General features: G+C 40.5%; 4 protein-coding genes across 11 annotated transcripts in view; 2 read left to right on the top strand and 2 right to left on the bottom strand.

Annotated features, from left to right (window-relative positions):
- Nucleotides 1–31: 31 nt before the first annotated feature.
- dzank1 (double zinc ribbon and ankyrin repeat domains 1) lies at nt 32–14,485 on the top strand. 5 transcript variants are annotated; one of them, XM_048165834.1, is made up of 21 exons: nt 32–180; nt 337–461; nt 545–695; nt 4,425–4,551; nt 4,646–4,709; nt 5,240–5,343; nt 5,472–5,560; nt 8,654–8,771; nt 8,866–8,979; nt 9,082–9,174; nt 9,285–9,407; nt 10,907–11,062; nt 11,140–11,362; nt 11,465–11,568; nt 11,758–11,841; nt 11,942–12,032; nt 13,147–13,232; nt 13,324–13,407; nt 13,771–13,898; nt 13,990–14,064; nt 14,137–14,485. In XM_048165834.1, the coding sequence occupies exons 2-21, from the start codon at nt 353–355 to the stop codon at nt 14,306–14,308; spliced, it is 2,295 nt and encodes a 764-aa protein (XP_048021791.1). In that variant the 5' UTR covers nt 32–180; nt 337–352; the 3' UTR covers nt 14,309–14,485. The 5 variants fall into 5 exon arrangements, with proteins under 5 accessions (XP_048021791.1, XP_048021780.1, XP_048021758.1 ...); XM_048165823.1 differs by having other exon boundaries at nt 5,469–5,560; XM_048165801.1 differs by having other exon boundaries at nt 5,240–5,349.
- Nucleotides 14,486–14,634: 149 nt separating this feature from the next.
- On the bottom strand, nt 14,635–22,803 carry kat14 (lysine acetyltransferase 14). Its single transcript, XM_048165788.1, has 10 exons — nt 22,491–22,803; nt 22,198–22,319; nt 21,861–21,982; nt 21,579–21,760; nt 19,794–20,213; nt 18,253–18,833; nt 18,036–18,169; nt 17,122–17,297; nt 16,846–17,036; nt 14,635–15,116 (listed from the first exon to the last, which is right to left on the bottom strand). Exons 1-10 carry the CDS (start codon nt 22,801–22,803, stop codon nt 14,943–14,945), a joined length of 2,415 nt encoding a protein of 804 aa, XP_048021745.1. The 3' UTR covers nt 14,635–14,942.
- The window catches only part of LOC125252497 (protein PET117 homolog, mitochondrial), a 1,649-nt gene continuing 228 nt past the window's right edge, over nt 22,371–23,791 (bottom strand). Inside the window, exons 2-3 of one of the 4 annotated variants that reach the window (XR_007181235.1) lie at nt 23,075–23,354; nt 22,371–22,757 (exon numbers count right to left, since the gene is read on the bottom strand). Coding sequence is in view for 3 of the 4 variants with exons in the window: in XM_048165878.1 (XP_048021835.1) it covers nt 23,202–23,354 (153 nt within the window). In the remaining variant the exon portion in view is untranslated. Of the gene's footprint in view, nt 23,355–23,791 lie in introns of all 4 variants that reach the window. The other 3 variants (XM_048165878.1, XM_048165866.1, XM_048165858.1) reach the window with 3 other exon arrangements.
- Nucleotides 23,343–23,791, top strand: part of rrbp1b (ribosome binding protein 1b) — a 25,047-nt gene continuing 24,598 nt past the window's right edge. The window contains exon 1 of the mRNA XM_048165769.1: nt 23,343–23,362. The gene's annotated coding sequence lies outside the window, so the exon portion shown is untranslated. The remainder of the gene's footprint in view (nt 23,363–23,791) is intronic.

The raw sequence follows: 23,791 nt of genomic DNA, 5'->3' as shown, positions 1-23,791 counted from the left end.
TTAAGTTTGGGAATAATTCATAAGGGGGCGGGGAATCACGCATGCGCACTAGGCTACTCAGTTGCTATGGGATACGTACTGAATCAACAGCGCGTCCAGCGTTGAGCGTATCATTACAGCGTCGTTGGATACAGCGTTTCACTGCGAGTATTATCGAAACATTCATTTCATATAGCTAAGGTCCGAGCTACTTTAAAATACATAAATAGGCAGGATAGTAGCGTTTTTAAGCTCATATTGTCTATAGCCTTATGTACTTCACTTTTTATGCATGCTCTGATTTAAACAAATCGGTGGTAAAATATCCACAAATGTATTTTCTCTTCTATATTGCAGGCTCAAGAGTGCAAACATGACAGCAGGTTCAGTGGCAGCACCTCAAATCATTCCCATTCGCATGCCTCCTCCTGGTAAAGCCAAGCATGAGATTGACTCCTGCACTCCTGTGGAGATCAAATCAGGTGAGTCAGTGCGGTTTAAACACAAGCTGGTTCTTTGCTTGTTGATCTTTCATGTCATGTGATTCATACTGCATATATCCCAGAATCCCCTGATGTGAGTGTGCTGTACACACTGGACGGCAGTAAGCCGGAGGCGATGAAGAGGCTGGGCTCTGGTGGCAGCACTCTGAAGTTTACTGAACCTATTCGCTTACCTGTGGGAAAAGTGTCTGTGAGAGCCATGGCTGTCACCACGTAGGTACATTTTATGGTATGCTGGGTGTTTCTTCAACTACAGGTACTATTATGTCCAGGGCCAGGGGCTGATTTTTATTCAAACTAACAGATTTCTTTTTGTTATATTTTGTACATTATATTAAAACGTTTTACCACGCCTAACTAATGTCTTGAATGTATTTTTAATTGTCCAAAAAAAACCCTACAGAGCCCCTATGGGGACATGGTGATAGAAATATTTGAGTTCTCTTTCAAAAGTGTTGCGTTACCCTGGGAAACTTTGGGTTCCTTCGCAAAACGTGTGCATTGGCTTGCAAATGTATTGCGTTCCCCCAACAAACTTTAAGTTCGTTTTGCAAAAGTAATATATGCTCTAGAGAAACTTTGCATCTAGAAAAGTATTGCTTTCCCCGACAAACTTTGCATTCAATCGCAAAAACATTTGAATGAATCCTCTTTCAAAATATTACGTTCCCGCAACAAAACTTTGCGCTCGCTCACAAAACCTTGGCATTACCTCACGAAAGTATTGCGTTCTCTTAAGAAACTTTGTATTCTCTTGTAAAAGTATTGCTTTTCCTTGAGAAACTTGGCATTTGCTTGCAAAATATTTGAGTCTTCTTTCAAAAGTATTGCGTTCCCCCCAACAAACTTAGCATTCGCTCGCAAAACATTTGCGTTACCTCACAAAAGTAATACATTCTCTAGAGAAACTTTGCATCTAGAAAAGTATTGCTTTCCCCTGACAAACTTTACATTCGATCGGAAAAACATTTGAGTGAGTCCTCTTTCAAAATATATGTTCCCGCAACAAACTTTGCGCTCGCTCGCAAAACTTTGGCATTACCTCACGAAAGTATTGCGTTCTCTAGAGAAACTTTGCATTTTCTAGTAAAAGCATTGCTTTTAATTGACAAACTTGGCATTTGCTTGCAAAATATTTGAGTCTTCTTTCAAAAGTATTGCATTCCCCTGACAAACTTTGCGTTGGATCTCAAAAATATTTGAGTCCTCTTTCAAAATATTACGTTCCCCCCAACAAACTTAGCATTTGCTCGCAAAACATTTGCGTTACCTCACAAAAGTAATATATGCTCTAGAGAAACTTTGCATCTAGAAAAGTATTACTTTCCCCTGACAAACTTTGCATTCAATCGCAAAAAAACATTTGAGTGAGTCCTCTTTCAAAATATACGTTCCCGCAACAAACTTTGCGCTCGCTCGCAAAACCTTGGCATTACCTCACAAAAGTAATACATTCTCTAGAGAAACTTTGCATTCTCTTGTAAAAGTATTGCTTTTCCTTGACAAACTTGGCATTTGCTTGCAAAATATTTGAGTCTTCTTTCAAAAGTATTGCGTTCCCCTGACAAACTTTGTGTTGGATCTCAAAAATATTTGAGTCCTCTTTTTCAAAAAATTACGTTCCCCCCAACAAACTTAGCATTCGCTTGCAAAACATTTGCATTACCTCACAAATGTAATACATTCTCTAGAGAAACTTTGCATCTAGAAAAGTATTGCTTTTCCCTGACAAACTTTGCATTCGATCGCAAAAACATTTGAGTGAGTCCTCTTTCAAAATATACATTCCCGCAACAAAATTTGCGCTCGCTCGCAAAACCTTGCCATTACCTCACGAAAGTATTGCATTCTCTAGAGAAACTTTGCATTCTCTTGTAAAAGTATTGCTTTTCCTTGACAAACTTGGCATTTGCTTGCAAAATATTTGAGTCTTCTTTCAAAAGTATTGCATTCCCCTGACAAACTTTGTGTTGGATCTCAAAAATATTTGAGTCCTCTTTTTCAAAAAATTACGTTCCCCCCAACAAACTTAGCATTCGCTTGCAAAACATTTGCATTACCTCACAAATGTAATACATTCTCTAGAGAAACTTTGCATCTAGAAAAGTATTGCTTTCCCCTGACAAACTGCGTTGGATCTCAGAAATATTTAAGTCCTCTTTCAAAATATTACGTTCTCCCCAACAAACTTAGCATTCACTCGCAAAACATTTGCGTTACCTCACAAAAGTAATACATTCTCTAGAGAAACTTTGCATTCTCTTGTAAAAGTATTGATTTTCCTTGACAAACTTGGCATTTGCTTGCAAAATATTTGAGTCTTCTTTCAAAAGTATTGCGTTCCCCTGACAAACTTTGTGTTGGATCTCAAAAATATTTGAGTCCTCTTTCAAAATATTACGTTCCCCCCAACAAACTTAGCATTCGCTCGCAAAACATTTGCGTTACCTCACAAAAGTAATACATGCTCTAGAGAAACTTTGCATCTAGAAAAGTATTGCTTTCCCCTGACAAACTTTGCGTTGGATCTCAGAAATATTTAAGTCCTCTTTCAAAATATTACGTTCTCCCCAACAAACTTAGCATTCGCTCGCAAAACATTTGTGTTACCTCACAAAAGTAATACATTCTCTAGAGAAACTTTGCATCTAGAAAAGTATTGCTTTCCCCTGACAAACTTTGCATTCGATCGCAAAAACATTTGAGTGAGTCCTCTTTCAAAATATACGTTCCCACAACAAACTTAGCGCTCGCTCGCAAAACCTTGGCATTACCTCACGAAAGTATTGCGTTCTCTAGAGAAACTTTGCATTCTCTAGTAAAACTATTGCTTTTCCTTGAGAAACTTGGCATTTGCTTGTAAAATATTTGAGTCTTCTTTCAAAATTATTGCGTTCCCCTGACAAACTTTGCGTTGGATCTCAAAAATATTTGAGTCCTCTTTCAAAATATTATGTTCCCTCGAAAAACTTTGCATTCCCTCACAAAACATTTGCGTCACCTCACAAAAGTATTGTGGTATCTAGAGAAACTTTGTGTCTAGAAAAGTAATGCGTTCCCCTGACAAACTTTGTGTTGGAACTCAAAAATATTTGAGTCCTCTTTCAAAATATTACATCCCCCCAACAAACTTAGCATTTGCTCGCAAAACATTTACGTTTCCTTACAAAAGTATTGCGTTCTGTAGCAAAAGTATTGTTTCCCTGTCAAACTTGGCATTTTTCCTTCCACCTCACATTGTTTTCATCACAAAAGTTTTACAAGTGAACACAAAGTTTCTCTTTATGTGCAAAAGCAATGAAATATATATATTTTTTTTGCCCTCCCACCTCATTCTTTTTACCATCTTCATGCCCCTATAGTATGGAGCCCCTAAAGGGACATGGTGATGGGAAAAGCATTGGAAGAAATTGTATGTCAATGCTTTTGCATTCTCTCGCATATGTTTTACATCCCCCGAGAACCTTTGCATTCGTTCGCAAAAAGTTTGCGTTTTCCCAAGAAACTTTGCTTTCGCCCGCAAAACCTTTGAGTTATTTGCGAGTGAATGCAAATTTTTTCAGGGGAACATAAAACTTTTGCTAGAGAATGCAATATATTTTTTCCATCGCTGTGTTCCTTTAAAAGCCCCGTACTACAGGGAGACATGTCGGACAAAAGAGTTTTTTATTTTTATTCCAAAAATGTTTAAAATGTAATTTCTGTAACCGAATACTATTAAACATAATACATAATTTAAAATGTGGTGAAAATATTCAGAAAAATTAAATAAAATTCTCATTTGATGCATGTCCTTTGTTAATAGACTAATTAAATCAACTAGTGAGAATGTTAAAATAGAGTTTATTTTCTAAAAGACAAAAATGCCCATTTGGGGAAACACCCAGCAAAACATTGTACTTCAAATTAACCCAAATAAAGATCATTTGTAATGTAATGCAGAGATGGCAGACAGAGTGCTGTCGTCACCAAGGTTTTCATAGTGGAGCCACTTGCTTCAGATGAGGATCTGACTGCGGACCATGAGGATGACTCTTTGAAGAATGGCAGACTGATCAATGGCAAGGATGTCAGTTTTAAACCCATAATGGATTGTTTTTTTCCATCATAACATTGCATATTTTTAAGAATATGTATTATAAATATTACTTTATGTTGAACAGGATTCATTAAAGAATTTGAAGGGGAGCGAAAACGGAGCTGGCGTTTCCTCTATTAAATATTTAGGTAAAGCATTTGGTTCTAGTCAGCGTGCATTTGTCACAAATGTGTGTATCAAATTATAAAAAGATTTTGCATGAAAAAAATGTGGATTCTGACATTTTCATCATGACAGTTTCATTTTTCATTATTATAAAGCAAAATCATAAAAGCGGAATCATAAAAAAATCCCATTCTCATTACTGTAAACATTTTATTAATTAGGATAAAATAAGTTCAGTGCAACAAATATTACCATAGTACATATTTAAAATTCTTCTTTTATATATATATATTTTTTATTTTTTATTTTTATGAATTGACATGAAAATAATGTCACAATGCAAAAAAAAAACAAAAAAAACACTTACATATAGCCATCTATATTTTCTTTATGCAAAATATATTTTTTATTTTTCTCTTTTGATTTTAGTAAGACCTGAAAATTGCTTGACAGTTTTAAAAATTATTTATGATTCATGATTTAATCTCAGAATTCATACACAGTTACACATCCTTTAACATTCTTGTGCCATTTTTGCATTCTTTTATGTCAGATATCCCCAGTGGTGACTCTCGCAGAGCTCCGAAAGGCCCTCGATTCCTCTCACAGCGCCTCGGCCCCGGTTCATCTGCACGGCTGACAGTTGAAAACACACAAGTAAAGGTTTACAACATACACAAAACACTCTCCAACAACCCTCAATATGATGGTGATCACTGTCATCTCAAGCAGAAAACAGAAACAAAGCACTTCTTATTTAACGTTAACATTCCCAATCCCACCAGAACCAGAGTCCAGATGTTGTGGAAAGTCCCTTAAGAAATTTGACAAGCACTCAGATATCACGGATCCAGAGAGAAACAGATTTCCTTAGGTAAGCAAGAGGGAGAGATGTTATTTTGAGCACAAAATTATTATTTTATTGTTATTATATATGTAAACCTTCCAGTTCTACTTGCACTGCTCCAAACAAGATTCGAACCCGTGTTTCCAGCATGGGAGGCGGGCGTACTAACCAGGACACTAAAGACTGCAGCCTCTAGTGCAGTGTTTCCCAACCCTGTTCCTGGAGGCACACCAACAGTGCACATTTTGGATGTCTCCCTTATCTGGCCCATATATTACTGGTCTTGGAGTCTCTACTAATGAGCTGATGAGCTGAATCAGGTGTGTTTGATCAGGAAGAGTTGGAAAATGTGTAGTGTTGGTGTGCCTCCAGGAACAGGGTTGGGAAACACTGCTCTAGTGCACCTCTTGAGGCCAGGGGAGTGAGGTTTACTTGCACAGCTCTTACTAGCTGGCCTCCTTTACACTCACCCCCTAAACCTCACTCCCATCCGGGTCATGGCACCATTGCAAACCCTCTGGTTCTTTCACCCTGCTCCGAGCGGGATTCAAACCAGAGTTTCCGGCGTGGGCTAAGTGCACTAACAAGGACACTAAAGACTGCAGCCTCTAGTGTGCCTCTTGAGGCCAGGGGAGTGAGGTTTACATGCACAGTTTTACTACACTCACCCCCTAAACCTCACTCCCATCTGGGTCATGGCACCATTGCAAACCCTCTGGTTCTTTCACCCTGCTCCGAGCGGGATTCAAACCAGAGTTTCCGGCGTGGGCTAAGTGCACTAACAAGGACACTAAAGACTGCAGCCTCTAGTGTGCCTCTTGAGGCCAGGGGAGTGAGGTTTACAGGCACAGTTTTACTACACTCACCCCCTAAACCTCACTCCAATCTGGGTCATGGCACCATTGCAAACCCTCTGGTTCTTTCACCCTGCTCCGAGCGGGATTCGAACCAGAGTTTCCGGCGTGGGCTAAGTGCACTAACAAGGACACTAAAGACTGCAGCCTCTAGTGTGCCTCTTGAGGCCAGGGGAGTGAGGTTTACATGCACAGTTTTACTGCACTCACCCCCTAAACCTCACTCCAATCTGGGTCATGGCACCATTGCAAACCCTCTGGTTCTTTCACCCTGCTCCGAGCGGGTTCGAACCAGAGTTTCCGGCATGGGCTAAGTGCACTAACAAGGACACTAAAGACTGCAGCCTCTAGTGTGCCTCTTGAGGCCAGGGGAGTGAGGTTTACTTGCACAGCTCTTACTAGCTGGCCTCCTTTACACTCACCCCCTAAACCTCACTCCCATCTGGGTCATGGCACCATTGCAAACCCTCTGGTTCTTTCACCCTGCTCCGAGCGGGATTCGAACCAGAGTTTCCGGCATGGGCTAAGTGCACTAACAAGGACACTAAAGACTGCAGCCTCTAGTGTGCCTCTTGAGGCCAGGGGAGTGAGGTTTACATGCACAGTTTTACTACACTCACCCCCTAAACCTCACTCCCATCTGGGTCATGGCACCATTGCAAACCCTCTGGTTCTTTCACCCTGCTCCGAGCGGGATTCAAACCGGAGTTTCTGGCATGGGCTAAGTGCACTAACAAGGACACTAAAGACTGCAGCCTCTAGTGTGCCTCTTGAGGCCAGGGGAGTGAGGTTTACACGCACAGTTTTACTGCACTCACCCCCTAAACCTCACTCCAATCTGGGTCATGGCACCATTGCAAACCCTCTGGTTCTTTCACCCTGCTCCGAGCGGGATTCAAACCGGAGTTTCTGGCATGGGCTAAGTGCACTAACAAGGACACTAAAGACTGCAGCCTCTAGTGTGCCTCTTGAGGCCAGGGGAGTGAGGTTTACACACACAGTTTTACTACACTCACCCCCTAAGCCTCACTCCCATCCGGGTCATGGCACCATTGCAAACCATCTGGTTCTTTCACCCTGCTCCGAGCGGGTTCGAACCAGAGTTTCCGGCATGGGCTAAGTGCACTAACAAGGACACTAAAGACTGCAGCCTCTAGTGTGCCTCTTGAGGCCAGGGGAGTGAGGTTTACATGCACAGTTTTACTGCACTCACCCCCTAAACCTCACTCCAATCTGGGTCATGGCACCATTGCAAACCCTCTGGTTCTTTCACCCTGCTCCGAGCGGGATTCGAACCGGAGTTTCTGGCATGGGCTAAGTGCACTAACAAGGACACTAAAGACTGCAGCCTCTAGTGTGCCTCTTGAGGCCAGGGGAGTAAGGTTTACACGCACAGTTTAACTACACTAAACCTCACTCCCATCTGGGTCACGGCACCAATGTAACCCCCCTGGTTCTACTCGCACCACTACAAGCAGATTCAAACTGGTGTTTCCGGCATGGGAGGTTGGCGCACTAACAAGGATGCGCCTCTTGAGGCAAGGGGAGTGAGATTTACTCGCACAGCTTCATTAGCTGACCTCAGTTACATACATTACATCCATATATTAACAATTAAATCATTTAATGCTCAAAATTACACTCCTCACTTAATTTTTTTTTTTTTTTTTGAAGTCTCGAATGCTCACCAAGGCTGTATTTATTTAATAAAAAATACAGTAGAAAATGAATATTGTGAGATATTATTACAATTTAAAATAACTATTCCTGTGATGCAAAGCTGAATTTTCAGCATCATTTCTCCAGTCTTCAGTGTCACACGATCTTTCAGAAATCATTCTAATATGCTGATTTGGTGCTCAATTATTTGAAAATATTATTGGTGCTCAATTACTAATAATGGTTCATATTATTATCAATGTTGAAATCTGTGATACATTTTTTTTCAGGATTCTTTGATGAATAGAAAGTTCCAAAAAACAGCATTTATTTGAAATAGAAATCTTTTGTAACATTATAAATGCCATTACTGACACTTTTGATCAATTTAATGCATCCTTTCTTTCTTTCTTGTTTTTATTTTATTTCATTTATTTATTTTATTTAAATCATACTTGCCCCAAACTTTTGAATGGTATTGTATCACGGTTTCCACAAAAATGTTAAGCAGCACAACTGTTTTCATCATTGATAATAATAAATAAATGTTTCTTGAGTAGCAAATCAGCATATTAGAATTTCTGAAGTATCATATATCTTTCTGAAGATGTCCAAAGTGCTTGAGTCATCGCCCTTCAGACCCTTTTGCCCAATTCTGTCTGCACTGTGGATCACCAGTGCCCCCAATACCTGGTCAAAGACTCCCCCCTACTGAAGGAGGACAGGTACTACATACTTTGTTACTACACAATATCATGATATTCAGATAATCGGTAATCATTTCCCAATAATATGAGTATTTGCTCTGCTTTTTCACAGATGGGTCTATGTGTGCACTGTAAAACAATGGTGCCTCTCAATACGGCCACATGTGTTGTGTGCGAGTCTCCACTGGCTCAACAACTGCAGCCGCAGGCTAGTCTGAGACTACAGGTAAATGTCTATCTGTAGTGGATCACTCCTGAGTCAATTAACTGTAATTGTAAATTAACTGTAATTAAATCAATTCAGTATATTATATCATTATTATTCTAGGATAAGTTAATCTGTGGCTCGTGTGGGACAGGAAACCCCTCTCACATCACACATTGTGTCACTTGTGAATCCCAGCTGCTTCAGCAAACCACAGTAAGAGCCCCACCTACCAGAAATCAGCATAGGATGCCTTAGCCAATTAGAGGTCTGCTGAATAATTGCTAGGATTGTGATAGTTATAATGGTGCTTTATCATTCCACAGCCTGTTTTAAGTGGACAGAGAGCTGCACCTATACCCAGTTCACAGGGCAAAATGGTCTCCTGCTCCAAGTGCAATAGAGTCAACCACTCGGATGCACGATTCTGCGACTGGTGTGGGGCAAAGGTGACAAACTTGAACTGTTGAAGACACATTTTTACAGCCATTTGTAAATTCAGTGTGCAAGGCTTCCGGTGTTATTTTTAGCTGTGCAAAACTTCCCAGAAGGACTCAAATGCACCATATGCTGGTATGCTATTACGAATTTAGACTACAACTCGCTAATCTAAATGAATCGGAAATACATAAATAGGAAATACATCAAAATTGGAAAGTAACCATGCTGAAAAATCTAATCTAAGCTGGTCAGGCTGGTTTTAGCTGGTCTCCCGGCCTGGTCATAGCTGATTTTAGAGGGGTTTTTGGTTAGTTAGGAGACTGGGAGGCCAGCTTAAACCAGCTACTTCCAGTTTAAACCAGCTAAAACCAGCCAACCAGCTTAGGCTGGTTTTAGCTGGATTTTTCAGCAGGGAACTGCGTCATGAAGCGGTTTCATGGGTTCTTTATGTCCTTTTTTTCTCACAGAACTTTTTTACCAGACTATATTCGGTGTACATTATAATATGTAGATTTTTTAAAGGTGCCATCAAACGTTTTTTTACAAGATGTAATATAAGTCTAAGGTGTCTCAAAATACCCTATAGATTTTTTTTTATTAATTATTTTAACTGCCTATTTTGGGGCATCATTAAATATGCACAGATTCAGGCTGCTTCCCCTTTAATTCCTCACGCTCGCGCTTGCCTTAAACAGCATAAACAAAGTTCACACAGCTAATATAACCCTCAAAATGGATCTTTACAAAGTGTTCGTCATGCATGCTGCATGCATACATCAGATCATGTGAGTATAGTATTTATTTGGATGTTTACATTTGATTCTGAATGAGTTTGATAGTGCTCCGTGGCTAATGCTAACATTACACACTGTTGAAGAGATTTATAAAGAATGAAGTTGTTTATGAATTATACAGACTGCAAGTGTTTAATAATGAAAATAGTGACGGCTCTTGTCTCCATGAATACAATAATAAACGATGGTAACTTTAACCACATTCAACAGTACATTAGCAACATGCTAACGAAACATTTAGAAAGACAATTTACAAATATCACTAAAGATAACATGATATCATGGATCATGTCAGTTATTATTGCTCCATCTGCCATTTTTCGCTATTGTCTTTGCTTGCTTACCTAGTCTGTTGATTCAGCTGTGCACCGATCCAGACGTTAATACTGGCTTGTCTAAAGCCTTGAACATGAGCTGGCATATGCAAATATTGGGAGCGTACATATTAATGATCCCGACAGTGTTATGTTGAGATTCGCCTGTTCTTCGGAGGTCTTTTAAACAAATGAGATTTACACAAGAAGGAGGAAACAATGGAGTTTGAGACTCACTGTATGTCTTTTCCATGTACTGAACTCTTGTTATTCAACTATGCCAAGATAAATTCAATTTTCCATTCGATGGCACCTTTAATAAAAATATCATTGTGTATATTTAACAAAGTTTGTATTATATAAACTAAATGCTGTGTGGTTTTGTGTTTATACTTGCAGCCCGGCCACAAAGTCAGCACTGTGACGTGTTCTCAGTGTGGAGCTAGCAGCCACCCATATGCTAATTACTGTGGTAGCTGTGGTGTCTTCCTGGACGGCCCACCCAGGACGCCCTCACAAGTAATCCAAGGACAGGACGCACTGGAAGCTGATCAGGTACAGCACACGGCTTGTTTGGTGCTCATAAAACATACAGTATTATATCTTCCTCTCTCCCGCTCTTTCTCATACAGTCCTCAGCCACTTGGCAAGCCGTTCCTGCACCAGAATCTACAACCGTGCCTCCAGCTGCGGGTTTGCGCATGTGTGCAGATGCACAGACACAGACAGTGGGTCTGTTTTTCCCATCCAGCATTGAGCTGAAAAAACGGAGCCAGCAGAGGGAAATGGAGATTAGCAGACAGGAACAGATGAGTGACAGGAAGCCCCTCCTCACTGCCATTAGTCCAGGTCGAGGTAGGCTACTGTACAATATGATATGATTTTTTTTTTTTTTTTTTTTTAAACAACTAAATATGCCTGACTTTTATATTTGTTTTTATTGTATGTATAATTCAGGGTTCTGGAGGAAGCAGCTGGATCACATCTGCGCTCATCTGCGCAGTTACACTCAGAATAATAATGAGTTCAGAGCTCTGATTGGAGAACCTCGGCTGGGCAGAGTAGGACCAACAAAAATTATACATTGAAATTTTTTTTACATTTATTTAATTATACCACTATTATTATTAATTTTATATACTTTTTATTGTTTTTTTGTTTTATTCCTTTTGTTTTATTCCTTAGTTATTATTATTAGTGGGTATTTGCGTATCCTGAACATGTTGCGATTTTGTCAATCTGCTCTCTAGATGATCTCTGCTGTTATTCAGGAGGACAGCTATGAAGTCAGTCTGCGCATCAATTTCATCTCTGCCTCACCGGAGGGATCCAGGGTAAGAAACACTCCTGAGGGCTTTTATATTGAGTCTGAAGTGTCTCTTGGGTATTGCATGTTTTTCAGCGTGTGTGATCATACATGTTGTTTTTTCCCAGTCGTCATCTGCAGGACAGCAGAGCCGATCTGGGGCATCAGAGAGTCAGAACCTCAGTGCTGTGACAGAAGGCAGGAATTCAGCCAGCCCGGGTACAAACACATTTTGTTTCTGTCATGATCGGGCCTTTCCATTTACTTCTACTGCTGTTATACTGAACTAATGATATTTTCGATTGCCTACTAAACTTTAAACAAATGTCATTAAGGGGCTGTTTACACAAGACCATTTTCAACCAAAAACAGGAAACTTTTTTTTTTTTATGCGTTTTGGCCATTCATTTACACGACAATGGTGTTTTGGGGGCCTGAAAATGAAAACGGGTTTCAAAGTTTTTGAAAACGATACTTTTATCATCTCCATGGAAACTACAAAAACGTGAATTTGTGAAAACGGTGACTTCATGCGCATGCGTATTACACGTTCAGTCTATAGGTGCAAAGTATTTCTTTACAAAGTGACATCGCCAACTACTGGCCTGGCATGAATAATACAGTGTTTTTAGACGCTTTCGATGATACGTGTAAACGGGAGATCGTTTTGACAACGTTGTCGTCTGTAGGTGAAAAACGCAAAGGAAAAACTTTTCCATTTTTTAGTACATCGTCGTGTGCCCTAAGGCATTGTATTATTTAGTATGTTTATTAAGCCATTTTCATGATGAGGCCTTTGACTGGCCCCATTTATTTCACAACTTAATCATGCAAGAGTAATATTAAAAATATTATTATTATTAAAACTTAACAATAGAATAATTTACAATAGTAAGAAAAAATTAAAGGGTTAGTTCTCCCAAAAATGACATTTGTCATTAATTTCTCACCCTCATGCCGTTCCACACCTGTAAGACCTTCGTTCATCAGCAGAACACAAAGATATTTTTGATGAAATCTGAGAGGTATGTGACTCGTCCATAGACAGCAATATAATCACCACTTTCAAGGTCCAGAAAGGTACTAAAGACATCATTAAAACAGTTGACGTGACTGCAGTGGTTCAACCTTAATTTTTTGAAGTGACGAGAATACTTTTTGTGAGCAAAAACAAAATGAAAATAACATATTTTATTCATAATATATATTTTAATGAATATTAACCATGCATTTGTTTCTCTTACTACTTTTTTTGATGAATTTATGTATTTATTAACAGAAAATGTACAAAGTTCTGATTATAATTATTTTCCTGTATTCCTCTATTTTACAGAGAGTAACATTAACACCGCAGCATCCTCAGCCAACAGAAAGAAGCAGAAAAAGATCTGGACATCAGACTCTACAGAAAAGCAGCCAGTGAGTATCACACACACATACACTGACATATAATCCTTTTTATTTATAAGACAAAGAAAGATTTCATCAGGATGGTTAATGTCTTTCTCAGGAGTCTAAAGACAGTCTTCTCCTAAAGGAGGTGGGGCCTGAGGGCCGGGGCCGGATCTCAATGGTGCAGCAGCTATTGGATGAGGTGAGGCTAAAGAACCGCACTCCAAAAAACAGCAAAGTTCATAGCTTCAGATGACTAAAGATGAGGTCACAAATCCAGTCATTTCAATAGGAATCCACAGAATCAGGAATTTCAAAATAAACTTGCAATTGCGAGAAAAAAAGTCACAATTACCAAAATTTGTAAACGAGTCTATATCTCAGAATTCTAACTTTCCCCCCTGCAATTACAAGCTTATATCTAACAATTCTTTGAAAACATAGTCAGAATTAGTCAAGTTATAAAAGTCCAGCTATACAACAGATCCATAGGGATCTCCCTATAGCTAGGGGGTAGCTGTATACATTTGGAAAAGGTGTGTTATAATTGAGGGTGCATCTGCAGGGTGCTGATCCAGCATGTTTGGGAAGTGATGGGCGTCCTGCTCTGGTTGCTGCAGTGCTAAATGGGCATCATGATGTCATACCTGTGCTGGTGCAGAGAGAAGCCGACGTTAACCAATCATCTGGACCGTGAGTTCAAAAACAAGCTTCAAGCTCCTTTTGATATGTCAAGTAATAATATGAGCTAAATTAATATTTTTATCATCTGTGTTTGTCGCAGGTTGAATAACACGGCCCTGCATGAGGCTGCAGCTCTGGGAAATGAAGGTCTGAAGAGCGTTGAGATACTCCTGGGGTGAGATTCACAAACAGGAATGGTGTTGAAGTTACAAAGGCTTGTTTTAAAATATAACTTGGTCTTGTATAGGTGTAACGCAAGTATCAGAAAGCAGAATGATCGGGGCCAGACACCGTATGATATTGCCGTGGCCGCCGGGAGCAGCTCCGTGGTTTCTCTGATGGCGGCTCACATGGGACAGGGTCTGCTACAGCGCCACACCAAGGCCAGGAGCATGTCTGGACTGGATACCTTCTCATGAGACAATGATTCTCTCATTGATTCCGTTGATGAAGCAAGATGTTAATTGTGTTCTGTTGTCTAATGTTCGCATCACCAAACTACACTATTAGTGTATCTACAGAGGTGGCAGCCAATGAGCATGAGGATTTTCTCCGACCCACACCATATACTGTATAATTTAAACACGCTTACTGTACTCTTACTACATGCTCAATAGAAAACTATGAGTAGTCTTCATCTCACCATTCAGATGAATCTTCACAAAAAGGCGATTTATTTCTTAATGTGTAGAACTTTTAAAATGATCACCTAATTACTAAAAGCAAAATAAAAACCGACACAATATTGAACATTTAAATATTTAATTAACAGGTGGCCACATTTTTATAATGTGTGTGCATACAAAAACTTGAGTGTTAAAAATAAACATTACTTTTTTAAACTACGAACAAGAAATGTCACTGTGTATACAGAGAAACAATATATCCTTCGCTTCGGTTTAAACATCGAACCAAATATAAAATGAAAAAGCATGTCATAATAAGCCTCAAATGGGACATAACACAACAAATATGACTGTGAAAACACAAAAAACTCTCCCTGACTGACATTTCAGACTATTTCCGGTTTGTGCTGTGCAGCATGTGACATCCTCAGCGGCGCAAGCGCAGGAAGAATGCGTGTCTGCACTCTTTGCTGTCCACCGGGTAGTATTTATCATAAAAGTCCAGGATGTACTCCTCTGTCTTGAAGCCAAACTTCTGGTACAGCAGCATGGCAGGGTTGCTCGCCGACACATGTAGGGTCACATCCTTTCCCATACATGTCTACAGAGACGAGACAGACAAGAGATTCCTGTATCAACTAGTGCTGCATTTGGAGAAAAAAATGCGCTAAAAATTATGAGATACTTGCATGTAAATGAACACACTGCCGTGCTTCACTCTGAAACATGCAGTGCATGTATTTATTCAATTAAATCACAGCCTAAACTAGTGTTGTCAAAAGTACCGACGTCAGTACCGATGATGTTGAGCAAATTCATAAACACATCTCATTGGTCATTGTGTTCACGCGCTCATCAGATATATCTGAGATTGGCTACAATAATCAATGCTTCAGAAACATGTTATAAATAAACATCAATAATGCTCTTCACCGAGCGCTTACAGATACACACGGGAGCATTTCGACCGCTGATACTTTCAAATGCTCCCACTTTCGCTCTCAAAACACTTTCATATTCAAATACTTCCATGTGCTTTCAAACACTCCTGTGCGTTGATCATTGTAGCCAATCATATACATATCTGATGAGCGTGTGGCCAATTAGAGGTGTTTATGAATCCGCTCAACTGGGGCATATTCTTCGTACCTCGCTTAATACATCTGAGATGATTTGACAGATGCCAGATCTTCTTATCGTGATAACTGAACTCTGGCTAATTTGGTTCTTAAAACGAATTTGCAAATTGGATTAAAATATCTGGATTAAGTTGTCTGAGATAACGGCGTGTTCTCGTGTGCTATGAAAAGGGCAGTTGTATCGATACACGAAACCACGATCAGCAATGCAGCGATTGGCTGGAGTCAAGATGGAAACGTAATGACATCAAAGAATGAGAAAAGACACCTGACGAAAAACTTGACGAATTTCTAGACATTTATAAAGAAACAGCCAAGCGAATAAATGACAGAAGAACGACATAAATGTTATAATAGATAAATGAAATGTGCACTATTTTTTTTTTTTTACATGATTACCCAATTATTTAGGCTATATTCACAGTTTCTAGTATTTGTACAGGCAATTTTTTATTTCAATGTTGTAATTAGCAACTAATTTACCTTTGAAGCATATTTGACAGCATTAATTAAAGTTTCTTAAGGGTCAAGATCAAGTTATCTGCATCTCCTGCGCTTCATCAAGCCACTCCCATAATATCTGTCGCGGTTCAAATTCACAAATGCATGTACGGCATAGACATCTGTACATCATGTGTGTAAGACTCCAATAAAAATTATTATGTAATTATTCCCTCACGAATGAATCTCTCAAAGAGTAAAACTGTCGGTGTCTATATTATGCCACTACACGGCATTATAGTATTATTTGCAAATTTATTTTTAAATCATTATTATTGTCCCTGGTTTACATTGGGGTACTCTTGTGGGAAAGTAGCAGTGGCTGGGACAGACTTTAAGCATCACCTCTGCTTAAAAAGATGCAATCTAATCCTGTTGACATGAAATAAACCTGCTCCCGAGCAGGTTTGAGCTTACGGACCTGTTGCTATGAGTCCAGGATGAGCGTCGAAGAACCGAACAATCCAAGATCATGCCAAATCGCCATCAGTCAAATCCAGCTAAGTGAGTTAGCGACGTATGAAGAATATGCCCCAGCACTCAAACTTTTTTAAATTTCAGTACTGACTTGGTACCAAAGTCAGTACTTTTGACAACACTACACTATATCATGATTTCAGTTTTATTTCAATTACCGTGTAGCCCTATCAACTGAAGCTTGTAAACTCCATGTGGTTATTTGCGACTCACCTGAATGAGATGGTAAATCATGAATGTGGCGATACCAGCTCGCCTCCATTCCGGATGCACCAGCAGGAAGGAGATGTAGGCCTCGTTGTACTTCACATCTGGCACCATGAAGCCAAAACCGATCACAATTTTCTTGTAAAGCACCACTACGCTGAAGTCTGGGTACTGGAGGCACTCTGATAGGTCGATACCTGATGGGCAAAACACCCCATTTTTATTCCTTCAGGAACTAGTTTTATCCAAAATCTGCATCTGACAAGAAGAAATGATGATTACCGGGCCAGAAGATGTCCTGACACATGGAGTTGACAGAAGGGATGTGATTGGGCCGTACGTAGCAGTAGTCTATAGGTGCGTCGGGTTCAGCAACCCAAGTCAGGTCCTTCCTGTGATGGTAAGCACGGATCTCTGAGAGTAAACGCATCTTCAGTGGCCGGCTCTCGTAGTCTCGCCTACGCACAGTAATACACATTATGAGAAACATACACAAAGCTACCAGGCAGGATTCTGTAAACATGGTCACTTGGTCAGTCATATGCTAATGTCCTCACAGCTCGTAACCGTGACTCTTTTTGAACTAGTTGGTTTTGCAGCTTAATTTTCATAAATTCTTTGGGTGGACTGAACTTTAAAGCACATCAACTAGGGATGTATCTGTAATAGTGTTGTCAAAAGTACCGAAATCAGTACTAAAATTTAAAAATTGTGCCGCTTTGAGCGCTGTTGAGCAGATTTGTAAACGCCTCTGATTGGCCATTGTGTTCACGCACTCATCAGATATGTCTGTGTTTGGCTTCAATGATCACCGCTTCAAAAACATGCTGTAAATAGACATCTTTGACACTCTTCACTGAGTGCTTACACAGATACACACGGGAGCTTTTGAAAGCAGGCGTCTATCAGCAGACCGGTCCACTGATACTTTCAAACACTCCCGCTCATGCTTCCGCTTGCAAAACTCTTTCAAGAGGTGTTTACGAATCCGTTCAACAGCTCTCAAAGTGTCACATTTTTAAAATTTCAGTACCAACTTGGTACCGATGTTGTTACTGTACTAAAAACTATGGATCTTTATGCTAGACCATTTCATGATCCTGAGGTATACAAAATTTGCTTCATTTCAAGACAGACTTGCCACTTTTTTTCCCCCTTTTATCTCTTTTAAAAGAGCAAAAAAAATCTGGTTGTACCTGATGTATGGCTTGAGCACTCTGGATGTGTAGGGACTCTTGATGGTCTGATCCATGCAGGCATCAGAACCCATCAGCCTGTGCCAGAAGGACACTGTGGGCTGATAGAACCCTTTCCTTATGGACACTGTTGACTGAGGAACAAAACACAAGACATTTATACGAGATTCTCAGTAGAACATACATTACGTACTGTACACATTTTCTTATGGCTTACTTGAAAGCGATCGAGTATTCGAAGGTCCTGGCTGGTGGTTCTGTATTTCTCCTCTCTGCTCGTCCTGAGGCTGGCCAAGCCCCCTTGCGCCCCATACACCCCCCCCACCAGGCTGAGTGTAGCACTCACGGCCTGATCCACATCTAGCAGGGGAAGCCCTCGCTCTCTTTTTGCCTGCCGCACGAGTAGCTTGCGATGCAGCCTTTTGGCCTGCGGCGTGACGGCCAGCGCTTGCGGACAGGCCTCCAGTCTGTGGAGCAGCATGCGCTCCTCGTAAAGGCTGATGAACGTGTAACGAGGGGCGGGCAGAGACACGCAGCCCTCACCCTTATCCTGGAGAACCTTCCTCCGCTCTATACCGCGCCCCCGTCCCGCTGGCAACAAGCCTTCGTCCTGGCCCTCGTCTTCCTCGCCATCTCTGCCCCGCTCCTCGTCTTCACTCTCCAGTTCTTGTTTGATCAGCTCGGCCGGACGTAGCTTTTTCCTGACCATGATGGTGCCAGTGGCCAAAGGCATGCTGGGAGGGGGAATATACTCCATCCCGGGGTCGATAACACCCTCGGCATCCAATTCTTCATCGTCTGATGGAAAGTAATACAATGATTAGAGATGAAGTGCTGTGACTGTCTTTTTTTTTTTTTTTGGCAAACATACATTTAAAATATCAATAATATCAAAAATATAAACTACAAGGAGTGGTTGCTAGGACTAGGGTGTTGCAAAGGTGTTCTGGTTGGGCACTAAGGAATTGCTAGGGACCTAAGAGTGGTTACAAGTTCTGGGGTGCTCGGTGTGGTCATCAATAGGATGTTGCCATGTGATTGCAAGAGTGTTGTGAGTGGATCTCTTAAAGGTAACTCTATAGCCGAGTTTCCACGAAATTACACGGAACTATTTGTCCCAGGAACTTTTTTCCCCCGGGAACTTTTTCCCCCAGACCTGTTGCGGTCTGTGTTTTCATCACAGTCTAAACTACCGTGAAGATTAGGCATTTTAGTCCGATGACATAGGAGGACTGTGCACAACTTTACAGTTCATGCTGGATTTCATCCGCCGCATACAAGCTTAATAAAGCCTGAACCTCGTCGTCAGTCCATTGGTCGTAATTTTTAAACTCCATTGTTGATTCGAATAGCAAACAACTCCTACTGCACAAACCGCAATAGACTTTTAAAGTGGTGGTTGAAATAAAACGCTGCATGGAGTCAACCAATCAAAATGCTGCGTCAACCATTCAGCATGTTCAGTGCCCAAGTCCCACCCCCGAAAGTTCCTGAATTATAAAAAAGCACTACCTCACATGCAGGACTTTCTGAGGGGAAAATTTATACCCGGAACTTAATTTAGACCCTGGTCCCTGCGGTCGAGACACAGAGTGCCACCCCAAAGTCCCTAGTTCCTGGGGAAGTTCCTGCAGTGGAAACACGGCTTATGGCATCTTTTTGCCTATCTTACTATCAATCAAGTGGAAACTAAGTCTGATTGTTTAGAAAAGTAACTATAAACAGGTGTTTGGTCACTAAGCAAGTGCAACATCTTACCGTGGAACAGAGCTTGAGGGGGCATGACATCTGGAATGAGATCGGCCTCTGACAGCAGACTGGGCGTAGCAGAGTGTGAGGCGGGCGTTCCAGGGGCAGAGAAGTCAGGCGAAGGTGAGGGGGAGGGTGAGGTGAGTGGGGTTCTGTCTGATGAGCTAAGAGAGGAAAAGTCAATGACTTCACCCTTCTCCAGATACGGCTCAGACCGTCGTGCACGGCTGCCCAGTTTTACAGGAGTGGACGAGGCACTGCGGTCAAGAAACCCGGCCGCCTCCTTCTGTGCACGCCGGATCTCTTTTGCCTCCTGTGTTCGGGAACGCTTTTCTTTCAATTGCATGGCGCTTTCCACTGGATTCCGACTGCCACGCTTCCTCAAACCCTCCACGGTGATTATGGGGTCGAGAGACGGCTTCGACACAGCTGGAATAACAACATGCAGACCCCAAAATGTTACATTTAAAATGAAGGAAAAATACTGCATTACAAAATCACATTTTAACTTGCAATGCACAGACATTAAAGGAACACTTTTTTTGAAAATAGGCTAATTTTCCAACTCCCCTAAAATTAAACAGTTGAGTTTTACCGTTTTCGAATCCATTCAGCCAACCTCCGGGTCTGGCGGTACCACTTTTAGCATAGCTTAGCATAGTTCATTGAATCTGATTAGACCGTTAGCATCTCGCTCAAAAATGACCAAAGAGTTTCAATATTTCGTAATATCATTGCACCTGATGCACCCATGGTATGGCAGCAAAGTTCCTTGATTATTATGCCAGAATGAGTTCCTAGCCATATCGGGAAATCACAGAAAATCGTATACCTAGATATATCGTATACATATACATACCTAGAAAATCGCAACTTTTCATTTTCAGTCAGTCTTAGTACACAATGTAACTACAGAAGAGTCAAGTTTTAAATAGGAAAAATATTGAAACTCTTTTCATTTTTGAGCGAGATGCTAACGGTCTCATCAGATTCAATGAACTATGCTAAGCTATGCTAAAAGTGGTACCGCCAGACCCGGAGATCGGCTGAATGGATTCGAAAACGGTAAAACTCAACTGTTTAATTTTAGGGAAGTTGGAAAATTAGCCTATTTTCAAAAAAAGTGAAGTGTTCCTTTAAAATTTCCGATACCAATAAGCCGATAAATATTTTCATGTTATTGCAGTTATACTAAAATTCAATTTTATCTAAATAAATGAAAAACATGATTTGAAAATGAAAAGATATGTATTTTTAGATTTTCTCATTCAATTTCAGTTCAGGTTAATAAATTAATTGTTTTTTTTTAATATTAACTAAGTATGAAAACCAATATAGTACTCATATTGTGCATCCCTACATTTAAAATCAGCATGAAATGGAAATTCACCCTATATTACATTTTTCTTTTACCTTGTAATTTTTAATCAAAATGTCGTAACCTGATGTTTCGGTAAAACGAAAAACTTCTGTCTGGTGATATGTGCTGGACCAATCATTTTGGCCACATAAACTCCACCCCCTTTTTAACAATCAACTGTAAGCTTGCATTCAGATCTGCCTCCTTCCAATCAACAACCGATGGACAGAACCAAGTCTCAACCTGTATTTTTTCTTTCCAATAAAACCTGGATGTACATACAATACAGTAAAAATTTATCTGTCGCTACTTCCGTTACATCGCGACTTGAATTTTTACGTCGTAACATGAATTTTTAAAAACCTTAATCAGTTAACCATTATTTAAATTATGCTGAATCAAGGGATGGTCATTCTGGTGTAAACTACTACTACCTTTAGCCTTAATTGAGGCCGCAGAGCTTTTCTCCCCCTCAGGCCGTAGAGTAGGTGGGCGGTTCTGGACTAGCTTCCACCAGCCGGGTTCTCCGAATTCTTGTGCACCGGAACGGAAAAACGTCGGGCTGCCAACAGACAGACACCCTGCCACGGTGCTCCACCATGTGGACGTCTTCTTTCTGAGCATGTATAATCATAAAATGTAAACAAACTTTCTTTTCAAAATCAGGTTAGAGATTCTAAAACAAAGTATAAGGTAGTTTTGATACTCAGTCTCACCTGGAACCAAGTAGGAAGGTCCAATGCCGACTAATAAATGCACAAATATCTTCCTTCCATCTGAAGTAACCTTGTCGTCCGGTGCCCTCTAAAGACAGGTTATACATGGCCAACATAACCACCTATAAACATAAAATCAAACAATTCAGAGACCTTTTTTACTAGAATACACAATCAAATCACTTGATAAAAGTTTTTATTGGAGTTTTTTCATTGTTGTAATGCTATTTTGTTGTAAAGATTTTTTCGAGGACAAATGCTGAAATGTGCTTTCAGATACTTTTGCCTAGCTAACTAAATACGGTTTTGTTTATTTTAATTTGTTCCAAGTTTTTACCTGCTGCCATGTCAGCCTCATCCTCTCAAAACTCTCCTTTCCGTCTTCCGCACAGTCCGAGCAGGTGAACTTGAAGAAATTGTCTCCTTTCAGGTAGCTGGGCTGCTCTCCACGTAGCTGGGCTAAACCATACAAGGAGAAAAATAAAGGAAAGACAGCTCTGAGACCAAGCACACTTTTTTCAGACAATTCTTTATTGAGTCAACAAAGGCAGCACAAGTTGGACATCACATCTTAAACTGGTCACATATGGGTGTATCAGACATGTCGTCCCTTGTTAATGGTCTTCTCACCGGCCGGGATCCATTTGTGGCACTTGTCGCAGTAGAACGACATGTCCTCATTCCAGCTTCCCTCTCCGTCCTCACCGACGTCGCTGTTCAGAGAGTCTCCGCTCTGGTCGTGAGACAGATCCACAGACGCCTGGTCCTCCGATTCCACAATGAGGAGAGTTTCTCCCTCCACCTCGCCTTCCTCCAGGCCCTCAGACGCTGACGTGCACATGGTCTCCTCGTCCTGTGCCGTGAGACCCCTCTGGTCCCCACTGTCCATTCTTCCACCTAATAGATAAGAGGAAGTGATTAGATAAAGGGCTTGACATTTCATTTGTATCTTTGTTCTATTGCATTATTTTGTTTAATTGTTCCTATTTTGTGTAACTGTCTTTAATAATGTTTGAACTTCTTATTAGCTATGCTAGTAGTTGTGGTGGTATAGAAACTGATCATTGTGAAATTTCAGTGGTATCTAAAATGGTGGTATCATAACAACCTTATTACATGGGCCAGAAACAACGAAAACAATAACATTTATTATTATTATTATTATTTATCAAATGTTCGTTTTGGGTTTTTTAGTGACAGTGACGATTAGTTACCACAATTTACTATTGTAGAAACTGTAGAAACCGAGGTATTTCGCGAGAAAAACACGAGTAATAGTTGTCCAACTGTAAATTAATTGTAAATAATAATGATTTGTTGTATCAGTGTATCTAGTCGGACTTATGAGCTGTGTGTCCCCGCCGTGTCAGCCTCTCGTCGTTCTCGCTCGGCCACGAGCTCTCTTGTCAGCTGGATCTGTTCCTCGAGGACGCGCAGGTTCTCGCGCTTCCGCTCCACGCGCTCCAGATCCCGCAGTACTCCCTCGCGCAGCCTCTGCGAAGGTGACAGATGATTTAACATATAAACTGCATATTTTATACAACTCTGATGTGGCATTTGAAGTAATAATGAAAGGTAAAATTACAAATAGCTTCCCATTACACTGGTACGATGTAACTGTGTTAAGTTTCTATAAAAGTATTTGATAACACATTTATAAACTGTAAAACCAGCAACTGCCAGAGTTGGAATAAAACGATTCCCTCTGAACAGAATATTTCAGCCAAAATACCTACTGTTACTATAGTAAAATGTATACTATAGTAAGTTATGTTTCTGCATTAGATAAAACAGTAAAAACCGATTGTCTTGCATATCTGTACTTATTTTGATGCCATGCATACTGTACAAACAGGGTAAACAAGAATGAATACTTCAATAACAGTGCCTCATAAAGGCATGGTGTTGATTTGGCTTGTAGGGCAAGAGTG

This window comes from Megalobrama amblycephala, linkage group LG2, assembly GCF_018812025.1.
Source record: "Megalobrama amblycephala isolate DHTTF-2021 linkage group LG2, ASM1881202v1, whole genome shotgun sequence".
Classification (NCBI taxonomy): Eukaryota; Metazoa; Chordata; class Actinopteri; order Cypriniformes; family Xenocyprididae; genus Megalobrama; species Megalobrama amblycephala.
This window is presented reverse-complemented; position numbering and strand designations above follow the sequence as displayed.